The sequence below is a fragment of the Ursus americanus genome, chromosome 15, assembly GCF_024610735.1.
Source record: "Ursus americanus isolate L20-20 chromosome 15, mUrsAme1.1.p, whole genome shotgun sequence".
Classification (NCBI taxonomy): Eukaryota; Metazoa; Chordata; class Mammalia; order Carnivora; family Ursidae; genus Ursus; species Ursus americanus.
In genome coordinates this window covers 16,168,433-16,196,407 of record NC_142141.1, presented here as the reverse complement: position 1 = coordinate 16,196,407, position 27,975 = coordinate 16,168,433, and the positions used below count along the sequence as shown (strand labels likewise).

The 27,975-nt window shown below is 48.9% G+C and overlaps 1 protein-coding gene across 1 annotated transcript in view; it reads right to left on the bottom strand.

Moving 5' to 3' along the window:
- Nucleotides 1-27,601, bottom strand: part of CCNJL (cyclin J like) — a 52,633-nt gene extending 25,032 nt beyond the window's left edge. Inside the window, exons 1-3 of the mRNA XM_045792030.2 lie at nucleotides 27,251-27,601; nucleotides 26,734-26,848; nucleotides 371-584 (exon numbers count right to left, since the gene is read on the bottom strand). Coding sequence (XP_045647986.2) covers nucleotides 371-584; nucleotides 26,734-26,799 — 280 coding nt within the window. The 5' untranslated portion in view covers nucleotides 26,800-26,848; nucleotides 27,251-27,601. The remainder of the gene's footprint in view (nucleotides 1-370; nucleotides 585-26,733; nucleotides 26,849-27,250) is intronic.
- Nucleotides 27,602-27,975: the final 374 nt, after the last annotated feature.

Sequence of the window (27,975 nt, the reverse complement as noted above, 5' to 3'; positions counted from 1 at the left end):
AAGCAGGGGTCATGGACTTCAGAGCACAGGTCTGGCACCATGCCATTCTGGGCTCAAACCTTGGCTGCTATCCACTTAGCTAGACCACCCAAGGCAGTCTTCTTAATCTCTCTGTGCCTCGGTAAAATGGGGGGACTAGGAGTATCCTAGGTCACTGTGTGGCTTCATTAAGATCCAGCTGCAAAAATCCTTATCGCTGAGCCCGGTACATTACAGATGCTAAAGACAATGTTGATTATTATTACTCTAGTTCGCACTCGGTAAAGGACGGACACAGAAGACGTGCAAAGACCCCAGAAACCTCAAGCAACTCGGGAGCACCCAGGCTCCCAGGAGCGGGGCGGAGGGAAGCAGCGCGGAGTCCACATACTTGCGAGCAGGAGGCAGGAGACGGCCACGGCGTACAGCTGCTTGGAGGTGGGGACGGTATAGCGATCGAGGAAGTGGTCCAGCAGGTAGACGGCCAGGTGCCGGGCCGCGGGGCAGAGCTGGCAGTGGCTGCTCAGCAGCGTCAAGATGTCGACAAAGAATCGGCGGCTCTTCAAGAGTGGGGAGTGGGCTCGGAAGGCGGGCAGCTTCAGCTCCTGGAGGACAGGCAGGACAGAAGGGGGGGGTCAGGGCTGCCTCCCGAGAGCCTCGGATGCCCCAGGAGAGCGAGACACGGGGGCCCGCCTGCGGGCTGGTGAGGGGGCAGCGATTCCCTCCGTACCCTGTTCGTCTTCCTGCAAGTCCCAGGATGGCAGCCCCCCCCCCCCCCCACCGTTCCAGAAACTCCTAGACCATCTCCCATCTGCCCTCGGTGAGCACAGGCTCATGGTGTGCCAAGGATATGATGACAGAGGTAGGAAATAACAGGCCCCAAAGATGCCAGTCATTCCCTCGGGGAAGGATGAGTAGTACAGGCCTGGAGGTCGGGGACCAGCATCCAAATTCTGGTTGTACTGCTCTACCAAGTTGTGCCGGCCTGGTCACCTGCCTTCACCTTTGTCACCTCCTCAACAGCTGAGGGTGAGATGAACAGTGAGCGTAAATACCCAGCACACAGGAACCTCTCAGGGTCCCTGGCTTAATTCCCTCTATGGGCAGGACTGTGAAAGATGACTTTTAAAAAGTACTTAATGTACAAAAAGCTTTTAAAATAACAGTACAAAGAACTCCTAAAATACCCGTCACCCAGATTCCTTAGTTTTCATGTTACCTTCTTGCTCTCTGCTTGCACACACACTTTTTTTCTAAAAGTAAATTCTAAACATACAGGAGGCAACTTCTACTTTAATTGGGACGCTGCCATGTTATCTGAATTTATTTCTCTAACACAAGAAAAGCCAACAAGAGAAATATCAAACCAACCAAGATTTTCATGACAGGAAAATTTTTCTTATGTACCTACCCTATTTGCAATTTAACCAAAGCAGGCCAGACACGATTTATTTAGGAAATGCTGTAGCTACATTTTGTCAAGTCGAGAAACTAAGGAGAAGCAAAATTGAGGGAAAAAGGGCAAGAAGGAGCTGGCAGGACAGGAACGGTGGGAGCTCACTCGCGGCAGTTTCGCTGGGGGCGAGATTAAAACAAACTGGAGCCCCTCATCTGTATAATGCCACTTTCTCAGCCCTGCGGCCCTACGTAGGCAGCAAGAGTTCTGGGACAAGAGATATCTGTTCGTTCGTTCATTCATTCATTCATTCACTCAAGGGATATTTTTTTTAATTTTTTTTTTTTTTTTTTTATTTGACAGAGAGAGAGAAAAGAGAACATGCACGAGCCAGGGGAGGGCCAGAGAAGCAGATTCCCTGCTGAGCAGAAAGCCCAACACTCCGGGATCACGACCTGAGCCAAAGACAGACACTTAACCCACTGAGACACCCGGACGCCCTCATTCAAGATATATCAATTCATTCACTTGACTCAGTATTGAGTACCTTGTATATATCAGACATTATTCCAGGCACTGGGTTATAATCTAGAATAAGATACAGACCTAAACGTAAGATTAAAACTATAAGACTCTTAGCAGAAAACAGAAGCAAATCTTTATGACTTAGGCAATGGTTTCTTTGATTTGACACCCAACGCAGAAGAAACAAAAGAAAAAAATATCTAAATTGGACTGCAAAATTTAAAACTTTCATGCTTCAAAAGACATCAAGAAAGTGAAAAGACAACCCACGGAATGGGAAAAAATGTTTGGAAATCATGTATCAGTAAGAGGCTGTATCCAGAATATATAAAGAACTTTTACAACTCAACAATAAGAAGACAACCCAATTTAAAAATGGGCAAAGGACTGCATAGATATTTCTGCAAAGACACACAGAAATGGCCCATAAGCACATGAAAAGATGTGCAATACTTAATCACTAGGGAAATGCAAATCAAAACCACCTTGAGATACCAACCTCAGACCCATTACAATGGCCATTATAAAAACAAAATCAGAAAGTAAACAAGTGCTGGTGAGGATGTGAACAAACTGAAAACATATGGCCACACAAAAACTTGTACAGGAATGTTTCTAGCAGCATTATCCATCACGAGATAGGGAAACTGAAGGGACCCCAAGAAAGACTACTTTTTTGTTGCCTCTCTTCTTGCTAGGACCTGCACCCCTCCCCCCCCCATGGTACAGATAACGTCTGTCCTCCTTGTAAAGGTCAAGGAGTTAATGATTTCTTTGGTGTCTTTCAGCACAACGGATTAACATCTAAGGAGTGATGGGGCAGGGTCATCATGAACATTTTCCAAGACCAATGACTCACCCAGACCCCTGGCTCCAGGGTTCAGTGACTTACGGAGGACACCTCAACACTCCTCTTTGTTCCTGGATGCCTGGGAAGACACTGCACCAGACCACCATCCTCAATAAAAACCCCAGACCCCACGCAAAGAGGAGACTCACTCTTCTTCCCTTTCTGAGTCTCCCAGATGCTCTGTATCTGCTCTATGTCTTCTACAAACTGCTCTCACTTCCTCTTGGCTCACGTTTGATTTGTATCCTGCGAGAAGCCGAGGACCCTCTTGGCTGGCCCTGTGGGACCCCCTCTGGGTCCTCGGACCCAGCTAGCCTGCATCAATAACAGCCTCCAAATGGGAACAACCCAAATGTGCATCAGCTGATGAATGGATAAACAAAATATAGTATATCCACACCATGCAATATTATTTGGCCATAAAAAAGAACATGAACATGACCCTTAAAAACGTTCTATGTGAAGAAAAGCCAGTCATAAAAGGCCACATATCGTGGTCCTATTTATATGAAATGTCCAGTACAGGCAAATCCGTACAAACATAAAGTACAGCAGTGGTTGCCGGGAGTGAGGGGTGGGTGCAGGTTAATGGGGGGGTGACTGCTAATGGGGTTGGGGTTTCCCTTCAGGATCATGAAAATATTCTGAAATTAGATAGTGTTGATGGTTGCCCAGCTCTGCATGCACTAAAGGCAACTGAATTGTATACTTGGAAAGCGTGAATTTTATGGCATGTGAATTATATCTCAATAAAACTGTTGCAAAAAGAGTAAGGTGGACACATCACCCATTCTCACGGAGTTTATGGCCCAGTAAGAGAGAGCTAGAAATCAAACGATAAGGCAATCACACAAGTCCAAACTGTGATTGACAATACAAAGGAAAGCTAGGAGCAGTGAATGCCCCACATCTTCCAGGGAGGGAGGCCTTTCCTGTGAAAGCGAAGCCTGACCTGAGATTGCACGCTGGGACCGCTGGGATCTCTTCTTGTCTGGCTCGTTCCACCACAGGGCCCCAAGGCCAGGGCAGCTCTCTTGGTAACCCGAGAGCTTTGCTCGCGGAAGGTGCTCCCAGGTGAATAAATTATTGCCTCTCCTTATGTTTACACATAAAGAAACTGAGTTTGAAAAAGTCCTGAGACCCCAGGCTTTACTTAACCTGCAACAGATCAGAGACCACATGACTTTCAATGTATCTTTTTTCTCAACCCTTCATCTTAAGTAATCTCTATGCCCAATGCGGGGCTCGAACTCACAACCCGGACATCAAGAGTCGCAAGCTCTACCAACCAAGCCAACCAGGTCATGGAGAAGATCTTTCATCATCAGTTTAACTTCTTTAAAGAGAAGACTTGACTTCTTTGTGTATTATTCCTCTTCACTGTTGGATGAATTTATGTGGCCAACACGGAATTTCAAACTCCTTGAGGGCAGGGTTTGGGTCTGCTTTGGCTCCTCACCATTTTGTCAGCACCCCAGGGTGACTAGGGAACATCGTCAGGTGGCTAATAACCAACTGTGGAAGGAATGAAGGCAGGGAGGGGGAGAACTGGGGAGGAAAGAGGGACTGAACTGTAGTGGTGAGTAGCGAATGCCCTGAGTGCCCATCGGTATAAAGGAGCAGTCAGTGGGGACTTCAAGGACGAGAGATGTATCCAGCCAAGATCTGGAAGGACGTCTAGAATTGACCTGTTGAAGATGCAGGAAGCAAGGAAGCTCAGCAGGAAAAACAGCACTTGCAAAGCTACACAGGTGTTCCACCCAGGGAATCCGGAGCGCTTGGAACAGACAGACCGGTAGGGTGTGCCTGGACAGAGCAGGCAGGGAGGGTGGGCACAGTCCCATCTTGTGTGCCCTGTTAAGATATCCAGCCTGCCCTGAGGGTACCAGGGAGCCACGGAAGGGCTCAGAGCAGGGCATCCACACGGGCAGAGTGAATACGCGTAAAGACCTCTCAGCCGAGTTCCTCCAGGACTATGGCCGGACAGCTGGGAGCAGCAGCCAATGGGGAACTACAGCTCCAACAGCAGCCTCCCTCTAGCAGCCCCCACAAGCTTGCAGGCTACTTGGGTATTTCCTCCCCACCAAGGGCTCAGAGACTCTCGACAAGAAGCAACCACAATCCTAGATCCTTGGTGTTCCATAGGCAGCAGCTGCCGGAAATCAGACAACTGACCTTTGGCCCAGGCTGCACGGCCCTCATCAAGGCAGTTCGAAGTCCCAAAACAGAACAAGGAAGAGATGCAAAGTCCTGACTTCCTCCCTTCTCAGCTCTACCAAACTTAATGGCTTCTGGACTTTTCTCTTAGGTGAACTGGGAGAAGAGAGCTCAGAGCAATACACTGTAGATCTTCCCTCTGTATACTTTCCTGGGAAAAGGGTCTAGTGGCTTGAGCCGATTCTCAAAGGAAGCCATCCGTGCATAAAAGAAAAAGAAAGAAAGAAAGAAAAAGTTATGGACCTCTGGAACGGGCAACAATACACGTCAAGGAGGAGTTAGCAGACAGGCTTCCCAGAAGAGGATGGCGACAAAAGTGGGCAGGATTCTGAAAGCCAGAACGTCCGCCTGTGAGGCTCCTCGTCCCCATTTCTGCTCGTTCCTCACATCCCGGTTTAAATGTCCTTTCCTGGGGCGCCTGGGTGGCTCAGTGGGTTAAGCGTCTGTCTTCGGCTCAGGTCATGATCCCAGGGTCCTGGGATCGAGCCCCATCGGGCTCCCTGCTCAGCGGGGAGTCTGCTTCTCCCTCTGTCTGCCGCTCCCCCTGCTTGTGCTCTCTCTCTCTGACCGATAAATAAATAAAATCTTTAAAAATAAATAAATAAATGAATGAATAAATAAATAAATAAATAAATAAATATTCTTTCCTAAGAGAGGTTTTCCCTGACTCCTCACCATTCCAAATCAGGTCCCCCTGGTTCTCAGAGCACGCTATTCTTCATGGCCAAATATTTACTTATTTACGTGTCTTCCTCCTAAGCTCTTGCTCCCGAGGGTGGGGGCCAGGTCCCCCCGGCCTATACCATTTGCCCAGCGTCCAGCGTGTGCATGGCATAGCAGCAGGTGTTCCAAAACTATGGGCACGAGTGAAAAAGAACAAATAGGAAAAGGCAGGAGGAAACTTAAATGCACATTACTATGAAAAGGCTACATATTACAGGATTTCAACCATATTGCAATCTGGATGAGGCAAAACTATGGAGAGGGTAAAAAGAGCAGTGGTTGCCAGAGGCTGGGGACGCTGAGGGACAGAACAGGCCAAGCACAGAGGATGTTCAGGGCAACGAAACCACTCTGTGTAATATTATAACGGCGGATACATGCCATTATGCATTTGTCCAAACCCACAGGATGTAGAATGCCAAGACGGAACCCTAATGTAAGACCATAAACTTTAAGTGACAATGATGTGTCCCTGAGGTTCATGGACTGTAACAAATGCACCACTCTGGTGGGGCCGTGGACGTGAGGGAGGCCGTGCCTGTGTGGGGGCAGGTGGTATATGGACTACCTCTGTGCCTTCTACTCAATAGTGCTGTGAACCTCACACTGCTCTAAAAAATAGTCTTAAAAAACAAGAATGAGGGGCGCCTGGGTGGCACAGCGGTTAAGCGTCTGCCTTCGGCTCAGGGCGTGATCCTGGCGTTATGGGATTGAGCCCCACATCAGGCTCTTCCGCTATGAGCCTGCTTCTTCCTCTCCCACTCCCCCTGCTTGTGTTCCCTCTCTCGCTGGCTGTCTCTATCTCTGTCAAATAAATAAATAAAATCTTTAAAAAACAAAAAACAAAAAAAAACAAAACAACAAAAAAACCCAAGAATGAATACAGGAGTATACGTCCCTGCACCAAATCCTCTCCTCTCCCCACATACTGGGGAGCAGCCTGGCAGACTGTGAAGTTAGGCAGCACTGGCGTGGAATCTCAACTCCACTACTTATTAACCTTGGGCATGTGAGTTTTGAACCCCAGGGCCCTCATCTGAAAAAATGAGGGTCACAGTGCCACAACTGTGAAGTATGTGGCACTTGACAGCAATCAGCGAGCTTTAGTGGCCTTTTCCTCAAGCCAGGCAATCAAACTTCAGATAAACTGAGCTTATCTGCCTCTGTGAAAAGCTCTTTGGACCCTCAAAGGAACCTGCTTTGTCGGGTGGAAGGAAGCTTTCTACGTGAGGCTTTACAGCTGGGCCTCAGGGCCTCTGCAGGGAAGGAAACCAACCCGCCCATCCCAGGTCCTCCAGAGAACCCCCAAGCCAAATGGAATCAGGGGCTCTCAGCCTCAGCTTCTGGTGCTGAGAAGGGCGATTCCTTGGCAAATGAACAACAATGTGGGACGCCAGCATGCCTACCCTGTTTAGTTTGAGAGCCCAGCTGATTCCTTCCCTAACCCAACTGAGGGGGAAAGGCCTTCATCACAAGGGCTTTGCTCTAAAGATCCGCATTCCTCCCCAAGCACTTTTGACCTAAGTCAGCTGAAAGGCCCCGGCAGCCAGCAGCCAGGGTGCATGAAGCCAGCCTCTCCTATCGAGGGGCCTGGATTCCAGAAACAAAAGAGCAGCCTGTAAAGCCCTCCCAGATGAGGCAGGCACTTGGCAGGCACTCAGCAGCCAGTGTGGGCGGAAAGGGGCAGGAACTGGGCCGGGCAGAGTGACCTTCCTCCAGTAGGGCAGGGGCAACATCTCTGCGGCCAGCAGATAGGGTGGGGGCAGGGCACAGATGAAGAGGGGCAGCAGGACAGGCAGAGGCTTCCAGAAACTCTCCCTCCCGAGCCGCTGGCCCTTTACCACCTGAGCTCGACAGAAGAGCACGTGTTCCTCAGCCATACCTGGAGATAAACAGGCTGGGGACGTACGGACAGGTGGCTCTGAGGAGTTCAGGTGTGGGGGAGGAATCCACCTTATGAAAAACTGCTTCTGTTATCAAAGTAGTTTATTTTGGTTTTTAAAAATAGTAATAATGAAAAAATTATTAATAACAAAGGACAAGAAAAAAACTATTAGATATACAACAAAATGTTCACAGCGGTATCTTGGAGGGCTCCGATTTTGGGTGATTTTTACTTTCATGCTTTCAACACTGTGGATTTTTAAAAAAACACTTGAAGTAAAAAAAAAAAAACAACAAAAAACCACAGACTCAGAGAATAGATTGGTGGTTGCCACAGGCCAGGGGTAGGAGATGGGCGGAATGGGTGAAGACCGTCCAAGGTACAAACTTACAAGTATACATAAATCCTGGGGATGTAACGTACAGCATGGTGACCAGAGTCTGTAATACTGTCTTGTACATTTGAAAGTTGCTGAGTCAATCTCAAAAGTTCTCATCCGAAGAAAAAAATGTCACTATGTGAAGTGACAAATGCTAACTGTACTTATCGTGGTGATCATTTCCCAATATATACAAATATTCGATCCTTATGTTGTACAGCTGAAGTTAATATAATGTTACATCAATTAAAAAAAGATTGTTTTGAGATGAGAAGTACAGCATGGGGAATATAGTCAAAATACTGTAATAATGTTGTCTGGTGACAGACGGTAACTATACTTACCACGGCGAGCATAGCTTAATGTATAGAATTGTCGAATGACCACGTTGTACACCTGAAACTAACATAACATTGTATGTCCACTAAGCTTTAATGAAAACAAATTAAAAAATGACATTCCAAAAAAAGACTGAAATTAAAAAAAAATTCAATGCGTAACCTGTTTAAATTTTAATTACTGTGTTTCCAGTTTGAAAAGAAAAAGAGGCAGGGACTAGATACCCACCGTATTAAGGCCCAACTCAAAATGTATCCCCAAGGATTCCCTGGCAACCCCACACCATGACTGTGAGAAAATCGGCCCTTTCTTAAGAACACGCCCCATGTCAGCACTGTGCTAAATATCCCGCTTCGTCGTCACCAGATGCAAGGTCCCACCCGAGTCCAACCCAGAAGCAGTCATCTTTTTCTTCTTCTTTCCTTTTTACTAGTTGCAAATTATATATTCACTGACAAATTTTCAAAAGTAGAAAAAAAATACCACTTCTGAAGTCCTGCTAAGTTTTACACGGATTCTTCAGATGTTTTCCTCTGTGCAAATGTCCACAAAAGGGGATAATAATCTACTTCCCCTTCAGGACGGCGCTGGAAACCGTGTTTTCAATGGCTGCCGAGCGTTTCATCACTGTGCGGTTGTGTCGTGACTGCACCAGACCCCCATTCTGGATGTTTGCGCCATTTCTCTACCTTGCGGTGTCTGTGCTGGTCACTCACCAGACAGGCCTTCCCTGGCTGCCCTCCCGCCACAGCACTGTGCAGCGGATTAACCGTCTTCCTCCTTCCACCCTGCGGAATGTGACCTCTGAGAGAGAGAGGGAGTCACTTTTTCCTCCAGGTCTTGGCTGTACCCCTGGTACTTGGTACCCAGCAAGGGCTCATGAGTACCTGCTGAATGAGTAAATGAATGTCTGAATGAATGAATGAATGAATGAAGTGTTTTTCGTGATGAACACAGGTGTGACCTCAGCCAACACCAGCTGGGGGAATGCTTTCTCTGCCTGTGGCCATCCCTTCCTCGCCCTGGTCTCCCTTATCCAGCCCTGGATCCTTCCTTGGGGTAACAATGGGGGTGCAGGGACTGCCCCCTGAGTGGGGACCTCCGCTGTGACACTTCTGTGACTAGAGGCACCATTCTGGGGGAAAGGAAGGTGGTTCACATCCAGGAAAGGCTGAGTCCTTTAATAACCACTTGGCTTGCTGACCAAGAGCTCTGTGTGGGGGTTCCAAAGCAGAAAGAGGATTATCTGAGAAGGATAGCGCTTCCAGAAAGGCCACGTACAAGTGAGTCACAATGCCTACAAAGCCCAAAGTGGGATGCACATGGAGGGAGCAGGGCTGCCTGGACAGGCTGCTGAAGATTCCAGGCATGCGTCTCGCCACCACTGCTCTCCCCTCCCTTGCAGGCGCTGACCTTGGCAGAAGTGGGAACACTTTATACCTGTGCTGGGCTCAGGTGCGCCTGGGAGAACGGGTGAGGCCAGGCTGAAGTGCAGTTAAACGGGCCCCGAGCCGGGACAGCTGGGCAGGGACCCTGGCCTGTCACTGCTGCAGGACAGATCGGGGAGAAAATTCAGCCTGTGTTCTTCACACACGGGCTCTGCCGGCATTTTGAGGCTAACCTCAGAGGAGTCTGAAGGTCACATGCACTGTAAAAGTTCAGCCAGTCACCCCTGGTTTCTCCTATTAAGGGAGGAAGGGAAGTCTTCATTTTAACCCTTGGTGTCCTGCACGGAGTTGTTTTCTAAATGTCTTTTAGACAAATGGTTTTACTTCTCATTATTAACCTACTCTTCCTTCAGATCTTAGCTTAAAAGTCACTTCCGAAAAGTGCTTCCTGGTCATGCCCCTGTCAGATATTCCCCAAGATTCTAGAACTTTTCTCCATCCACCCATCCATTCAGTTTTAGTGTCTTTCTTCACTCCTTGACTGTAAACATCATGAGGAAAGGGATGGGTTCATCTTTTTTTTTTTTAAAGATTTTATTAATTTATTTGACAGAGACAGAGACAGCCAGTGAGAGAGGGACCACAAGCAGGGGAAGTGGGAGAGGAAGAAACAGGCTCCCAGCGGAGGAGCCTGATGTGGGGCTCGATCCCATAACACCGGGATCACGCCCTGAGCAGAAGGCAGACGCCTAACCACTGTGCCACCCAGGCGCCCCAGGGATGGGTTCATCTTGTTCAGCTCTGTGACCCCAACACTTAACACAAAAGAGACACTTGATAATTACCAAAATGTGCAAATTTGGACAAAGGCAAATACTTGAAATGAAAAGGTAACTAAAAATGATTTGCTCCTGATCTTAGGTTGAACGAAATGATCATGCAATTCCAAATACTCATGAAGACCAGGGAGGTGGTAAGAACCTGGGGATGCTGAATTCTAGGGGAGAGAGAAAGTTCTGTCCTTGCCTTGGGGTGGCACGTGCCTCAGTCTACCCGGTAGCAGCAGACAGTGAACAGAGAGGAAGCAGGTAGTGCTTTACAGGGAACTGGGAACTTCAAGAACGATCAATTATGCACTCTGCACTCCATCATTTCCAAGGCAGTGTTTCCCAGTGTGTGTCCCATGACATCCCAGACCCAAGTTTCACTCCCCGAAGAGGGACCTGTGGGCCATACTATATGCTGCATACTACTTTGTTCCTTCCTAAAAGGAATCACGTATTAGCTCACTAGAAGCCCTGAAACATTTGTTCAGGAAAAAACTTAACACAGTTTTAGGAAAGACTAGGTTAAATCTGTTATCCACAGATCACCATCACCACCATCCCTTTTGTAGGGGGGTAAGTAACAACATCCCAGAGAGCTTGTTCTGGAGACAGAGCTTCAGGGTGCTGGCGGCTGGACACGGGAGTGCTGGGGAAATTAAAAACCCCAATGCATCTACAAGGTGAGACTCCAGAGAAAATTCCTGGCTCAACTCCTACTAAGTTGATGATGCTAAGCCGAGAGATTTACTGAAAAGCTCGCGGAGATCAAAAACCACTGCTTTCACCTGCAGAATTGCCCTGGTAAGAATTTCCACACAGCCATGCTATTAGGAGCCTAGGAGCAGCACAAGAGGTTACAGACGCCAGCTCACCCAGGCAGCCAAGAGCTGAGTGCCCTGCCCTGCGGGGTCTAGGGAACTGGCTCAAATTAAATCCCCCCACAACCCGCCAATTGCCACACATCATAAAATATATACACATATCTTTTACATATATACATATACACACACACACACGCACACACACACACACATATTTTTACAATTTTGGCAACTCCTGATCCTCTGCAAACACAGACCTAATTCCTCCTTGGAAACCATCTACGGCTACTGGGTAGACTGAGGCACGTGTCACCCCAAGGCAAGGACAGAGCTTTCTCTTTCCCCTAGAATTCAGCATTCCCAGGCTTTTAAACCTCCTCTCTGGTCTTCAGGAGTATCTGGAATCATCCATCATGATGAAGTTCTATACAACCTTCCATTTTATATACATGTGTTACATCCGTAATTTTAAATACATATGTATCGCATTTGCCAGATACTGTGTCCCATGCATTCTGTCCTCTCATCCTCCAACAAGCCCACAAGGTGGGGATTATCAGCATGCCAGTATTCCAGACAAGGCCAGCTCAGAGAGGCTACGGCACTTGCTTAAGGTCATCCAGCTATAAGTGATGGCTCTGAATCTGGCCTTTCTGACTCCATGCTCATAACACGGTTTTGTGGCTTCCATGGGCTAGTTCAGGTTTGTGTTTCCCTTCCAAAGTAATGTATCTTTGACTGATTATAAAATATCTGACTACTATAGAAATTTTAGAAAACACATATATGAATACAAAGAAAATTAAATTCACCAGCAATGCCACCACTGAGAGGTAAGTGTGAGTATACACACAGTCTTGTACACATGCAGTAAGTGTGCGCGTGTACCCAGCACACATGCCCCGACTTCTCTCTCTCAACTGTTACTCCAGCTGGGCTCTCCATCCCTGCACTCACCCTGTTGAGGTGGGCAGTCAGTGGTACCACCACCAGGACTGGTCGGTACCCAGAAAACCAAGGCCACGTTCCAGGTTAGTGGCAAATCTTGGGCTCGGGCATCAGAGGAACTGGCTGGGCCTAGGGTATGATGCTGTGTGACAACCACTTCATAAATGGCCCAAGGTGCAGAGCGGGGCTGAGCTGCTCTCCCACAGCGGCCACGAGGGAAAACCACACTAGGCTCCTCTGTGCTTCCCGCCATGCTTGTCCTCAGCCCTGCCAACTGCTGCCTCCCTAGGGAGGCTGGGCCTCCAGGCACTGGGCCAGCTGGTTGGGAAACAGCTTGAGGGATCGCGTCTGCCTGAGAACAAAGAGTAGCAAGACATGAAGAAACACCATGTGTAACCAAGGTGACCAACAGGAAGTGGAGACTTGCAAATTGAAAGGGAAAAAGAAAGGGGAGGGGGAAAGGTTGGTTCTTCAGAGGCTTCAGGAGTACACAACACTGACCTAGGAGGCCCTGCAAGGCCCGAGGATCACCCTCCTTCCCCTCTCTGCCCCAATTGCTTCATAAAGCCCTAGGAGGTGTTTTCGGTAAGGAACCAACATCTCTGCGAGAAAACTATTTCAACACTCTCAAGAGGGTGACTTGTGGTACACGGAGCTGACAAGGCCGGTGACATCCCCTCCTGCTGACCTCCGGCCTGGAGCTTACTTCCAGCAGACAGAAGGGTCACCCCAAGCCACTACATCTCTCACTGGCCCCCTGAACTCAGAAAAGAGCCAGCTCCGGACACACATCCTCATTCCCAGGAGCCAGAGCCTCTGCCCTCCAGAATATACCCTGTGACAGGCCCGGCTACCGCGGCTGGGCATCCCACTGTGGCCAAAGACATGTGTGCCTACCTCTCCGTGGTCCCTCTCCCACCCCGGCCCCCGAGACTTCCCAATGCCCCCACAGACAACACTCGTGGTCTTTTTCTAAAATGTCCCCCAAGTTCTTCATTTTGGCAGCTTCCTGATATGACCACATCCCTCACACCTTTCTCAACTGGGGGTGCCCCTCATTCTCCCACACCCTCCATTATCTAGGCACAGGGGTGGTTCTGTGCAAGGGTCCAATGCTTGGATCTCTCTACCTTCCCTCCTGGGTCACCATTCCTATGCTGTGGCCTCAACAGCTCTTCACGCAACACTTCCAGGTCCTGTCCCTAATTTCCAGATTCCTCCTGGGCAACCCGACCATACCATGCAGCCTGAAACAGGTCAGCAGGGTAACCACTACCACTACCCCCAAGTCTCACCAGCTGCGACTCCATTCCCCTGCTGATCTACCCTCCAGGGTTTCTGTCACTGTGGTCAGCTGATCACAGGCATTGGAATCTTCTGAGAATTCACAGAAAAATAGAGGCTTCCCCTGTACTGAGTTGGAAAATGTCTTCCCAAAATCTCTATCTACCCACAACCTCAGAACGTGACCTTTTTTGGGAAATAGGGTCTTTACAGATGTGATCAGGTCACAACGAGGTTGTGGTGGGCTCTATAACAATGACTGCTGTCCTCATGAGAACAGAAAACAGAGACCCACAGACATACGGAGGAAAGACTAAGCAGAGACGGATACGGGTGGAAGACCAGATGAAGATGGAGAGAGAAAACGGACCAATGCAGCTACAAGCCAAGGAGTGCCAAGGAAGAGGCAAGGAAGGATCCTCCCGAGAACCTCTGGAAGGAACACAGCCCTGCAGACACCTTGATTTTGAACATCTAGCCTCCAGAACTGTGAGAGAATAGAATTCTCCTGTTTCCAGTCTGAGGCAGCCCTCGCGGTCTACTGCGCTCCCCATTTCCAGACTTACTGTCTCAGACTTGCTGGGATGCAGCTGGGCGCCCATCTGGGCTTTATGTGCACTTCGTTTGAGCCTGATGCTTGACTCTATATTCCATGAAGGTAGAGACGTTTGTTGTGTTCACCACTTCTACTCCCAGCAGCTGGTAGTGCTTGGCATGTGGCCAGCTTTTAAAAAATATACGTTGAATGCAAGAATGAACGTGCCCCAATATTTAAGAACTACCAGTGTCTTGGTCAGGACAATTAACTTGTCTTTTTTTTTTTTTTTTAAGATTTTATTTATATATTTGCCAGACAGAGAGAGCACAAGCAGGGGGGGCGGTAGGCAGAGGGAGAAGCAGGCTCCCGACCAAGCAAGGAGTCCGATGCAGGACTCGATCCCAGGACCCTGCGATCATGACCTGAGCTGAAGGCAGACGCTTCACAGACTGAACCATCCAGGCTTCCAACTTGTCTTTTTTTAAAGCAACATTAATAATCAATGAGATAATAATGAGATAATGTGAATCAAGCATTTAACAGCATCTGGCCTATTGTAGGCACCCAATACACAACAACAACCTTAACTGAGTGCAAGTCTTTAAAGAGGCAACAGAAACTAGCACATGCTAGGGGGAGCTTTCTAAGAACCACGTGCACTGTGAAAAAGCCAATCGTGCTCAGCAATGGAAAATTATTTTGTTCCAACCAGTAAGAAGCTTGAAACGAATCCCTCCTTTTGTTAACTGGTCCTCTGACTCTATTTCCTAAAACTCTCAAGTCTCCCCACTTCCTGCCCTAGTCCAGGTGCTACTTCTCTGGATCACCACCAACGCTGAAGACACAGGTCTCCAAGGCCAAGGCCTATTTCCCAGTGATCCAGCACTCCCTCCTCCTAGTACTCCTCGTGCTAACAGGATGCGTACACATCTGGGAGCCCCACGTCCCCAGAGCCAATGCTCCTGGTCCCCCTCCCTCCCCTCCCCTACTCACCAGCTTGCCCTTTGCAGGTCACGGAGTGGCCATCACTGCGTGGCCATCACACACTGCCCTGGGCCCTGGGAGATGAACTTCCTCCACACCTCTCTCTCCTAGCAAGCTTCTGCTTATCCTTTGAACCCAGCCCAACCTCACCTCCTCTTTGAAGCTTTTCACACGTCTCTAGGCAACGAGGTGTCACCATCTGTACAGTGGTTAACAATGTGAGCTTTGGGGCAGGTTGCCTGCCTTCCAATCCTGGCTCTGCCATCTTCTTAGCTGTACGCCCTTGGGTAAGTCATTTAACTATCTACACTTAAGGATGTCTCACCTATAAAATGGGGATAATTATATGTACTATAATACATAGAGGGGGCTGCCTGAGGACTTGGATCATGGAAGGGAATGTTTGTCAGGCAAGCACCCATTAATGTACAGTAGTGTGGACTACCGTTACTGCTGTCGAGGGTCCCCGGGGCATGGCTGAGTCCACACTCCCCTGGCAGAGCCCCCCATAGGTCTACAGGTTATATCTGGGGCTCAGTAAATGCTAGATACAGAAGCTGTCTGCCAATGAGGCCATGGAGATGGTCCAAGCAAATAAGCCAGAATTCTGCCTTCCCCAGATTCATGGTTTAGAAAGGTTGCCTGTGGCCCGACGCTTCCTTCTTTCTCACCAGAATGCTAAAATCTCTTCCTCCCCAAATAGGCTTCCAGGGCGGTTCCTGACACCTGGGACGATGTCCCTAGTGGCCTGACAAAAGTGCCCCCCGAAACCACTGCATGGCCGATCTCAAAAGTAACCATGCAAAATAAACCCTGAAGCGTTAAGGGATAATGATGCCTGCAACTCGTTTCCAGAAAAAAAAATGAATAAAGACGGAAGAAGAGAATGATAAGGCGAATATGTTAAAATGTTCACAATTGTGGTACGTGCTGGCAACTCTTCTGTAAGTCTGATATTATTTCAAAACAGAAAGTGAGCACGAAAGGAGAGGCTACCAAGAGATATCAACTCAGAGCCGAGAGCGTTATACCACTAACCCCCGCATTCTCCTGTCGCTCGAGGGGAAGTTCGTGTTACACCATCACTGACTTCAAGGCTGGCTGCCATTCTTTTGCCCGTCCTAGGTCAGACTCTGGGCGGCAGACTGCGTGGTCTGAAAGCCCCAGCTCTTCCACTTCACAGGGAAAGCCTGGCTGCGCATTTCAGCTCTCAGAGGCCATCTCTCTATCAGCAGGACGGAGGTACTGGGAGCCACGCTACCTACCCCACGAGCCTGTTGCCACGGCGAAGTCCAGGAAGGCAACGTGTGGGCTGCAGGGCACAGACTCCAGATAAGGTGTCCGTGATGGGCAGCAGTCCCTCTGCTCGGAACTGAGAGACACAGCCCCAGCCTGCCCTCATGGGCCTGCCCTTTCCAGGGGGGAAGCTGGTTCAGAGCCAATGTTCCCTTTAAGAACTTGTATAATTACGAATCGTGCTGAGTGCTGAAGGAATGACATGGGGTGGTCTGAGAACGTAACAAGGGGCCCCCTGGGAGTAAGGGAAGGCTTCTCTGAGGAAGTGATGTTTGAGCTGACAGCTCGACAGCAAGTACATTACAGCATATTAAAATTCCGCAAGAGTAGGGAAGTACAGAAAATAAATTGTGAACAGTGAATTCAAGTTAAATGATACCATGAGGAAGTAACAGGCCGAATCAAGGGTAGGGGACATTTATCAGAACTAATGACCTGGTTTCTCCAAAATTCAATGTTATGGGAAAAAAAGGTTTTTAAGGGAATGGGGAGGGGGGCAGGGAGACCATCAGGGAATAAAAAACTTAAGAGTAATTTTTTAAAAAAAGATTTCTTTCTTTATTTGGGGGGAGGGCAGAGGGAGAGGGAGAGGGAGAGAGAATCCCAACTAACCTCACCAATGAGTGTGGCGCCCAATGCGGGGCTCGATCCCACAACCCCGAGTTCATGACCTGAGCCGAAATCAAGAGTCAGACGCTCAACCAACTGAGCCACCCAAGGGCGCCCCAAGAGTCATTTTTTATGAAATGTAATATGTGGACCTTACCTGGATAATGTTTTGAATTATTAATTTTTTTAGGTGCGATAATGGCATATCGTTACATTTTTAAAAAGTCTGTTAGCAGGTATTTATAGGTGAAATGACATGCTGTCTGGGGAACAGACGACATGGTTAGTACTAAGCTCGGGGGAGCCTGCATGGGGATTCATTTTACAATTCTCTCTACTTTTGTGTATCTTTAAAAATCTCTATCATAAAAAGTTAAAACAAACAGAGGTACACTCCAGAGTCAGACGTGCTCTGAGTTGTTTGGGTTTTTCACAATGATCAGGAAAATCAACAGTTATTATGTGCCACGCTGTCTTCCACAACGTCACATCTAACGAGTCCACCATGTTTTAGTGTATTAGACGAACCACAGCAAAACCAATTCCCTTCTGATGGGCATTTAGGTTCTTTCCAACTTTTCCTTATAGTCTTTGAATCTGGTTCCTGATGCTTCTAACGACCCTCCCCTCCCAGTCTTGTTCCCCCGGCCCACCCACGCAAGTCACTGGACAGTCATTTGTGGACTGAGTAGCTCGTGGTAGCAGCGTGGCTGTCTCTCCATCGCAAAGAACGCCTGGGCTCTGGCACTGCCTGCTCCTGTGGCCTCCAAGGGAGCCAATGCTTCAGGACAATTCAAATTTGGCCTCAAGAAGGATTCGGTTTCTAAGTAAGTGCTTTTTAGGGGTCGGGGGCAGCATACACCAGGGAGGTTAGAGGGGCTAAGAGGGAGCATTGCAGTTTTCTAGCCAGGGTGGGAGATGACCTCAACAGTCCTCACCCAACCTGACAGGTGTCCCAGGCTGGTTCCCTGCTGCAGGTGGGGCTCCCCAGGTCCTGGGAGATATTCAGAGTTCCCTTCCCATTGCCTTCCAGCCTCCAGTGCTTTTCCCACCCTGGGTTCCCATTCCTTTCAAACACAGCCAGAACACACCATTTTGACCTATCCAAAGGGCACTGATTTTTTTTTTTTTTTTTAAAGCAATACCTAGGTCTCACAAAGCTGCTGGGAAGCAGGCACTCGCCCATATCATTGGTGGAAGTGCAAACAGATGCAGTCTTTTGGGAATTTATTAACTGGCCATATGCAAAGTTCTTAAAATTTTACCTATGACCAACAATCTCATTTTAGGAATTTATTCCCATGACCATATGCACAGACAGACTAGGATCACCACCACAGTGCAATTTATAATCAAATGGTACACCAGAAATGCCTCAGAGGACAAGAGGGAGACAGACGAAAGAGTTGTGTTATATACATAAACATAGAATATTACTCAGCAGGAGAAAAAAATAAACTCCTAATAGACGCAACACCACGGATGAATGCCAGACACATTATGCTCAGTAGAAAAAGGCAGACGGAATAGAGTTCGTGCGGGTAACCCCGCTTATATGAAACTCCAAGAAAGACAAATGCCATCCACAAAAAGCAGATCATTGCCTGGGGCTGGGAGCAGGACGGAGTGAGTGACTGAGAAGGGGCACAGGGAAGCTTTCTAGGTGGATGGCAGTGTTCTACATCTTTTTTTTTTTTTAATTTTATTTATTTGACAGAGAGAGTGACAGCAAGAGAGGGAACATAAGCAGCGGGAGTGGGAAAGGGAGAAGCAGGCTTCCCGCCGAGCAGGGAGTCCGATGCGAGGCTCCAACCCAGGACCCTAGGATCATGACCGGAGCCAAAGGCAGACGCTTAAGCCACCCAGGTGCCCTAGATCTGTTGTTGTTTTTTTTAAGATTTTTTTCCCAAGCGTATTTATTTAAACAATCTCTGTACCCAGCGTAGGGCTCAAACTCATGACTCGGAGATCAAGAGCCACGTGCTCTACCCAATGAGCCAGCTGGGTGCTCTGGCAACGTTCTGTGTCTCGAATATGGTGGTAGTTACGTGAGTGCATACATTTATCAAAACTCGCCGTGCACTGTAAACTGTATGCACACTAGGATCTGTCCATCGTACTATAGATTACAGCTCAATTTTAAAAAGTGAATAAGCAGCTCCACCTAAATACCCAACAAGGAGATGAGCCAACCAAATCCTGGTGTATCCACACAGTAAAACACGCTGCATGGCACTGCCGAAAAATAGTTAATGACACAGGAAGTTATTCAGTATATAAGAGTTAAGAGAGAAAAAAATGAAGTTACAGAACTATAGTATACTACAATGGCATTTTGTAAGACGAAATATATATATTTAGATAAAAAAATGACCAAAAAGAAATATCCCACCCATTTATTCAATAAAAATTTATTGAGCATCTACTATACACCTTCATAGTGACAATGAGCAGGAAAGACAAAAAACAAAAAACCCACCACCTTCTGGTCATAGAGAGTCTGCTCACTTGTTTCACAGAAAATATTTAAATTATTAAAAAATACACATTAAAAAAATCAAATGGTACAAGTGTAAATTTTACTACACTTGTGTTAGAACACACACGCACACACGTGTGTTTGTTTATGCATAGAATAACTGGAAGGATTCACAAGAAGCTGGGATCAGTGGTACCTTTCAGAAGGGGAGACTAGGGGAAAGGAACAGGGTGGAAGGAAGCCTATTCACTATCTACCCCCTCTTTTTTAAAGATTTATTTATTTGAGAGCAAGAGCGTGAGCAAGAGAGAGAGAGAGAGAGAGAGAGAATGAGTGGGGGAGGGGAAGAGGGAGAGAGACGCAGACTCCCCGCTGAGCACGGAGCCGGGAGGACTCAGACTCAATCCCAGGACCCTGAGCTGAAGGTAGACGCTTAACCAACTGAGCCACCCGGGTGCCCCACTATCTACCCTTTTATATAACTTAATTTTTGTCACCATGTTCTCATATTACTTATTGTAAATAAGCACAATCACTTGTTTCTAATTTTTGTTGCTAGTGTCCAGTAACCAGGAATTGGGTGCAGAAGAATGATACAGAAATGTGTGCATGATATACTGTGAAATGAACAGAGGGTTTAGAGACAGATATTTTCCATTTTTACTAAAAAAAACAGAGCCACAGAAAACAAAATGAAAATGTATCATGATGACACGCACACAAAGGAAGAGAAGAGCCTAGCCCAAAATATCAGCAGAGATTACTTCCAAGTGCTGGGGCTGTAGGAGGAATCTTACTTTCTTCTGTTTGTTTGTATTTATTTTTGCAGGCTCCTAAACAAACAATCAAAAAAGCCCCACCCCACTTTGTGTGTGTGTACGTTTAATAACTTTAAAAAAACAAAAAGAGAGAAAACAGCAGACCCACAGTGTCACCTCTTTCTGCCAGGTGCTCAGATACAACGGAGAATCGTTGGCTGCACTCCCTTTACCCAAGGGGCTGTGTGGTTTAGGAAGACAAAGAACAAGTCAAGGCCAGAGGCACGGGGCCAGCTCAAAGCCTTAAGTGTCCTCCCCTCACTTGGCACAGGCTTCCCCAGTCAACCAGGGTACCCGCCGACCCCCTTCTGCACCCCAAAATCCAGAGGCCCCAAACGCTGACCGAGTACACCCATACGCATGTGTTTTCTCCTGGGACACCTGGGAGGCAGGTGGGGAAGGATCACACCATCCTGATGTGCAGAGGAAAGGAAGGCTCCAAGATAATCTGCTTCTTCCACAGGTAAAGGGCACTGAGACCAAGTCTCAGGTGAGTATTGTGGGCACCCTGAGCACTTCTACCATCTAAGGTCATAGGGGCTCATGAGAAAACACCCAATTTTGAATCAGTTTTGTCCCCAGCTCTCTTCAGAATACAGGTGGGGGTACTGGAGTCAGGAAGTTTCAAAGCTGGATGCCACCATGAACGATGTCTCATCTGCCCCCCCCCCCCATTTCTCCAACCATCGTCCATCCTCTCTATACAACCCCGGGGGGCAGCCCAGATCACCCTCACCAACAGGACTGTAGGAAACTCTGCTTATACTAAAAGCTTCCCCTTCCCCTCCAGGAAGGGGCCCTGAGGGCCCACAGCTTAGGGTTTCCCTTGAAGACCACAACCACAGGGCAGCCCTGTCGGTAGGTAAGTTTTGGCAAAACCATCCATTGGGGTCTGACAGGCTTAAATGACACATTTCTGGAACTCAGCTGGGAACACATGCCCACTGCCAGTGTCGAGAACATTTTCTTATTGGTAGATCCAGTTTGGTCTCGTGATTTGGGAAGAACTGTCCCCTGGGTGTGCAGAAACCCAAAAGGAGGGCAGGGGAATAGAAAAAGCAATTAGGGCGTGACCCAGTCACACTGCAGAGCATGGACTTGGATCAACACTTTCTATAAAGAGTCAAATGTTTAGCTTTGCAGTGGGGAAGTTTAAGGAATTTAGGGAGAAGAGTGAGAAAAAAAAAAAACCAAACACTGACAATGGAAGAGATAAATAAAAGGATGTAAAAGCTTTAGAAGCCACTAGAAAATGATGTGGCTTTAACCCAGGGGCAGGGGACGGAGCTGGGCTGAGATTCCACCCCCCCCAGCTGTCAGAGTTCAGGTGAGAGAAGGCTTGGAGGGGTCCCTCCGCTGCCCTGACAAGTTAGAACACCATCATGTCTGCCCCAGGGACATGCGACAGCACGGGCCAAATCGCTTCAAGGTCAGAAGCCTCACCCACAGGTGAGGTGCCAGGACCAAATAAGGAAGGCCCTGGCCGGGCAATGCCCTTCCAATGCCCAGAGCAAGGCCAGAGCCCGGGACTGCTAGCTTCTCAGCGTGGTTTGAACAAAACCCAACTTGTAGAGTCATCGTAACATGGACTGACCCCCAAAGCCTACAGTGCCGTGGATGGCAGAGCCTTGACGGTCTCCTGCCATGGATTTCCAATCTTTGTTAAAATGGATGCTTTTGCAAATGAATTTATGGTCAAGCTCTGACACAATGAGCTGTTTGCTCTCAACACAGTTACTTACAGCCTCTGAGTCTTGTAGTTTCCCACCTGTAAAACAAGGTCAAGGCCAGCACTTAGGGTCAATGCATGGGCGGGGGGCACACTCAGCACACCACCTGAAACAGTTAAGTGCTCCATAAACAGTAGCCGTCAACGTTATCATCACTAAATGTCATTTTTGTTGATGGTGTGCAGGAAGATCTTTGTATAAATTCAGTCACACATCAGTCAAAATGTCCTCTGTCAATCTACTGGTTCAAGAAACGTGGTCTCACACAGGTAAAGTGCTCTAAGAGCGCAACGAAGCAAGCTTCGGGAAGCAGGCTGACTGCTCTGCACATCTGGGGCAGGCCAAGAAGACCTTCGGGGTATCGCATGACCCCGATCCTGGAGGAGGTGAACAGCATGAAGGAGGGAGCCGCTGGCACGCAGGCTCCCCAGGGCCCCGGAAGATAAAGCTACCCCATCATGCCAAGTAGGGCTTGTTGACATGGCTTTGGGAGGGTGGGGTCTTAAACTTAAAACTTATTTTAAAGCTAATTTTAAACTTAAGGTGGGCTCCTCTTTTGGGGGAAAAAAGAAAAGGTGGCTCTGTTTTGTTTTTTAATTTTACTTATTTATTTGAGAGAGAGAGCAAAGCATGGAGAGCAGCAGGCTCCCTGCTGAGCAAGAAGCCCGATCTGGGACTTGATCCCCGGACTCTGGGATCACGACCTGAGCTGAAGGCAGATGCTTAACTGACTGAGCCACACAGGCGCCCCAGGTTTTAATGGGCTCACAGCTTTAATCTGAATACTCAAGGGGACATACACCTGGTTATGGGGAAACATCACCAACAGCCTCACTGTCACCACTGGCCTGGTGAGGATCTGCTTCCTCCTCCCCCCCCCCCCCACGTACAATGAAGAAGTTCAACGGCACAGGTGTTACAAGTAAGAAACCTGACCCCCCTGTACTGGCTGGCAGCCCCTAGCCCCAGCAGGAAGTAGCTGGAGAAAGGGGTTCTAGGCAGTTCCAGCAGAAGCAACAGGGCCAGGAAGGATGATGAAGGCAGCAATTTAAGGCTGAGCGTGGGATAAAAGCAGCCCAAGAGGGAGACATTCCTCCAGAGCGATGTGGGCGGGAGGAGGGTTCCATTCTCCCCATCACAGTCAGGATGCTTTAGGCTAGCTGCTTAGATTTTGCTGACGGTGTCTAGCTGCTGGGTCCCAAGGACGTGACTTTGTGAAACTGATGCCTTTCTCAGCCTCAACCCACTCACCAACCAATAGCCCAATGGGATAATGATGCCTTTCTTAATAAGGACTACCTGTCAGACTTATGAAGCCTTCCGAGGATAGTCACAAACCCCAAGCCTTACTCTGACCACACGCTACGTGAAAGTGACTGTCGGTTTCACATTCGGCCTCACATTTAACAATCATTAAAGTGGAAAGGCACAATGCCTATCACGTGACGTGTATCTCCCACAGTTCTCAGGTCCTCACTCACTCCTTACATTCCTATAAAATGCCACCCCCCGCCCAGGTTACCGAAGAAGAAATTAAAGGAGATTCATTCTTCTTGCTACTCTGCTCACATCAGGGAGGCTCTATGCTGGACACTGACACCTGGCACTGAGCAAGACAGACACTGGCCAATTCTTGCAGAGCATACACTCTAGCGCAGGGGAAAAGATAATCAACAGAAAATAAATCCAGATACTGGCAAATACTATAAAAGAAACAAAACAGGATGATTTGATGGAGAGATGCAGAGGAATAGAAATAGAGGAATGCAGACTTCAAATAGAGGGAACAGCCAGTGCCAAGGCCCTGAGACGCAAAATAAGCTTGACTCATTCAAGGAAGAGAAAGGAGGTCAGTGTGGGAAGGAGTGGGAGACGAGGTAGGAGAGCAGGCCAGGGCCCAACTGGGTCAGGTACTACAGGCAGAGGTAACTGGGAGTGCAATGGGATGACACTTTAAGCAGGGAACTGACACGATCTAAGTTCTGGTGGTAGTGAGAAGAATGGACAACGGCGGCCAGGCTCAAAGTTTAGAGAGATTAAACAAGCAGCTCAGAGTTTATTTAACTACCGTAACTAGTTTGCATTCAACGCCACCGTTCATTTCCAGTGTCCCATTTCACACATGACAGTACAATGCTATTCTGGAATCGCACATCTGACAAAGTGGGGCTCCCATTATCTCCATGACCCAGCCCTGCTTCCTGCATCAGTCCAGGGAGCAGAACCACTGCCGGTGCAATGACGGACGATCCAACATGCTCTGTGTTCATCCGGCAACATTTGACAAACAACTGTGTGCCAGACACTTGCAAAGTTGTCCTACAGCATTAGAAATGTATTATGGGAATAGATGTTTACTAAAAAATTACTCTGGGAAAAATTAAAGGCCAACCCTCGTTCCTTAAGAAAGGTGAGTGTGGTGTGGATTCCCCCCAGTCCTCACTTTTCTCTGCAAACTCCATAAAGCCAAATTGTCTCGAAAGGCATCTGCTTCTTTGAACAGAGAGAGGAAATGAAGGAAAAAAATAGTTAATATATTGGGAAAGCAGGATACTATAGCCAAAGGAACCTGGGATTTGCCCTTATAAGACCAGCTTCAAGTTCACAGGGGACCCTGGGCATCAACCCCTGGGTGAGATTTCTATTTCTAACCTGTAAAACCTGGACAGACCTGTCCTCCCCCTGAGGTGGGCAGCCCACAAGAAACCACCACAGCACTGGGGCGGGGCTGAGGCACAACTGACGGGGGACTGCCTGCCCCTGCCCCTCTGAGTGCCTGGAACGCTCATATAAAAGATGCGGGATTCTCAGGTAACTGAGCTGGTTCAGTTTCTACTGCTCTCAGAAAACCTTCCTGCTAGAAGGGGACAAATTAGGTCACAGTCGTTGCTCCCAAGCTCTGAGCAGAACTGACAACACTCAAGCCTGTGAGAAACGAGGAAGCCCAGTTTCCATGGCAGCTGTCACTACTTCAGTTAGCCACCACCTCCAGAAAAGAACCAAGACTATACTGCCTGGTCTACCACCCGCTATCCCTGCTTTCTAACTGAACACCAAGACCTCGATTCCTCCCCCAGATGAGCAGAATGGGCTGTACCTTGGCCATTCTGCTCCCCCAGGAGAGGACCAAAGGAAGCAGAAAAAAGCTACAGCCTAGGTAACCAATGCAAGACAGAGATAGACTAGTAGGTACGGGAAAAAAAATTAATACAGCTGAAGACAGCTACTCCCTGATGAGGGAAAAAACCCTGAATAGCTGGTGACTTTTTAACAGAATTCCACGGACACTAGATACAAATGCGCTGGATGTGGGGCCTGTCTGTGTAGGGACCCAAGCATCCCACGAGGAACACCTCTCCCTCCCTATGTTGGGCTGAATAGTATCCACCCACGGCCCCAAATTCATGTCCACCTAGACTCTCTGAAGGTGACCCTACTTGGAAATAGGGTCTTTTCAGATGTAATTAGTTAAGATGAGGTCATAGTGGATTAAAGTAGACCCTATTCCAATGACTAGTGTTCTTACAAGGAGAGAAAACAAGACAGACACACAGATAGAATGCCCTGCGACAACCAACTCAGAGTTTGGAACGATGCATCTACAAGCCTAGGAACACCAAGGATTAGGATGGCCCTGCCAACACCTTGGTTTTGGACTTCTAGCCCCCAGAATTGTGAGAGAACACATTTCTGGGGTTTTGAGTCCCCTTGTCACAGCAGCCCTATAAAACCAATACACAAGGGGCGCCTGGGTGGCTCAGTTGGTTAAGCGTCTGCCTTCCGCTCAGGTCACGATCCCAGGGTCCTGGGATCCAGCCCCACATCGGGCTCAACTGTTCAACTGGGGAACCTGCCTCTCCGTCCCCCCTCCCCCTGCTCGTGCTCTCTCTTTCTCCGAAATAAAAGCTTAAAAAAAATAAAAGGAAACCAATACACTCCTCTATTTCACACCTGTTTCCCAAACCACCCTTCCCAGTCTGAGCCCAGAAGCAGGAGGCAAGACACACAGGCCATGCCATCAACCTGCTTGGAGATCCTACCTTCTCAGTGTCCATCAGCACTTCTCCCTTTAAGATGAGGGGAATGAGTGTAGGGATCACGTTTCAGCTGCCCCCCCAGAGGCAAAGTGGCAGGGGGCAGGGGCGTGTTTGCTTTCTCCCCACATCCTCTCAGTTTTGTAGCCTCTCATTTAGACTAGTGTTTCCTAAGTTTTATTCAGTCCCATCCCAGAGATTTTTTTTTTTTTGAGGGGGTCATAACTATATACACCGTATACGTTCCTTTAACTAACATTTCTTTATGTCCAATCACAACTTTTACTATCTTAAACTGCTACATCGTTACAATCAGTGGGAATCAGCATCATTTATCCTATGACGAACTTGCTAAATATACATTTTTAAATTTCACATTAAAATAAATACACATTTTTTTAATGCACTATTTAAAATCATCTCAGGTGTCAATACTATGGGAAACACAGCCTTAAGGAGTACAGTGATTATCTCCGTTTAGCTGTCTGGGTTCCCAATAAGTAAAACCCGTTAAACCTCTCCCCATCTCCAGTGTCTTCCCCACGACACTCCGGGAGAAGGGTAAGGGCAGGAAGAAGGCAAGGCACCGGGAGTTTCGAGTACCTACGCGGGACGACCTGAGGACATTGAATCTGAGACCGAATTAAATGCCCAGCCCCACGACCGCGACGGAGAGGAACTGACCTTCTCGCGCAGGGTGCAGTGAACGTCCGAGGCGACGCGCCCTTCCCACCACGGCTCATCCATCATCGGGTACGCAGCGCAGCGATCCGACGCTACCGGACTCTCAGGGCGCACCCTGCGTGGACACGGCAACTTGAGCAGCCGCAGCACGCCCCCCGGCTCCGAACCACCCCCCGCGCCGCCATCCCTACCGACGCTCGTGCCCGGCTGGGGCCCGAACGGGCGCCCCTTCCTGCCCCGCTCGGCGGAGCTGGTGGTCGCCTCCGGTCTCGGTCAGGGTGCGGTGCCCCTTTGCCCTCTCCTCGCGGGAGCCGGGGCGACCTGGAGCTGTGCAACAACTTGCAGAATTTTTATCTTCCTTTTTTGCAAAAGTTGCAGAGAAAGTTGTCGACTCCGCTTTGTCGCCCGAGGCTGGGACTCCGGCAGCGGCCACCGGCTCGCGGTCCCCAACTCCTCCCCCGCCGCCCAGCCTTTGTCCTGCTCCCACATCCTGCCCTAGAGCCGGGGCGAAACTCACGCATCCCTCTTCGGGCGTGGGGGGCTGCGGGCGCCAGGCCCCTATCAGGGCCGAGCCGACCGTGCCCTCGGGTGCCTGCACGCGTCTGGGCGAACGAGCCGGGCGCTCCACGCTCTCGACGGCCGCTTCCGCAGCCCCGCTCGCCCCGCCGCCGCCGCCGCCGCGCCCCTGTGTGCGCTCGGGTCCCGCCGCGGCTCGCAGTCTCTCGTCCGCCGGGGGCCTCCCTCCTCCGCTGGGGGAATTGGGGGCCGGGCGTCGCGCATGCGCCGCCGGCCCGCACCCCGCGGGGCGGGGGGCTGGGAATTGGAGTCTTTTCTTTGCCAGGGTTGGCTCCGCTTCCTGCCCGCCCTCCTCCCCCGCCTGGGTGGAAAGCTTCCTCTCACCTTCGCGGAGACTCTGGGTGGCCTCCTGGGCGCCTCGCGGGCTTGCGCGGGGAGCGCAAGGACCGCAGCGCCACCTGCGCGCACCACGCGTGAAACGCGCGGGCAGGATGCCCCCAGAAAGTTCTGTCTCCCGCGTGCGCTGCTGTAGCCAATCTTACGTAGGTTCCACCTGTTTTTTCTTTCTTTCTCTTTCTTTTTCTTTTTCTTTCTCTTTCTTTCTTTTCTTTCTTTCTTTCTTTCTTTTTCTTTTCTTTTCTCTTTTCTTTTCTTTTCTTTTTTCTTTCTCTTGTCCTGCTATGGGGAAGGTAGATTTCCAAACGGACAGTTCCCACGAAGGCTCGA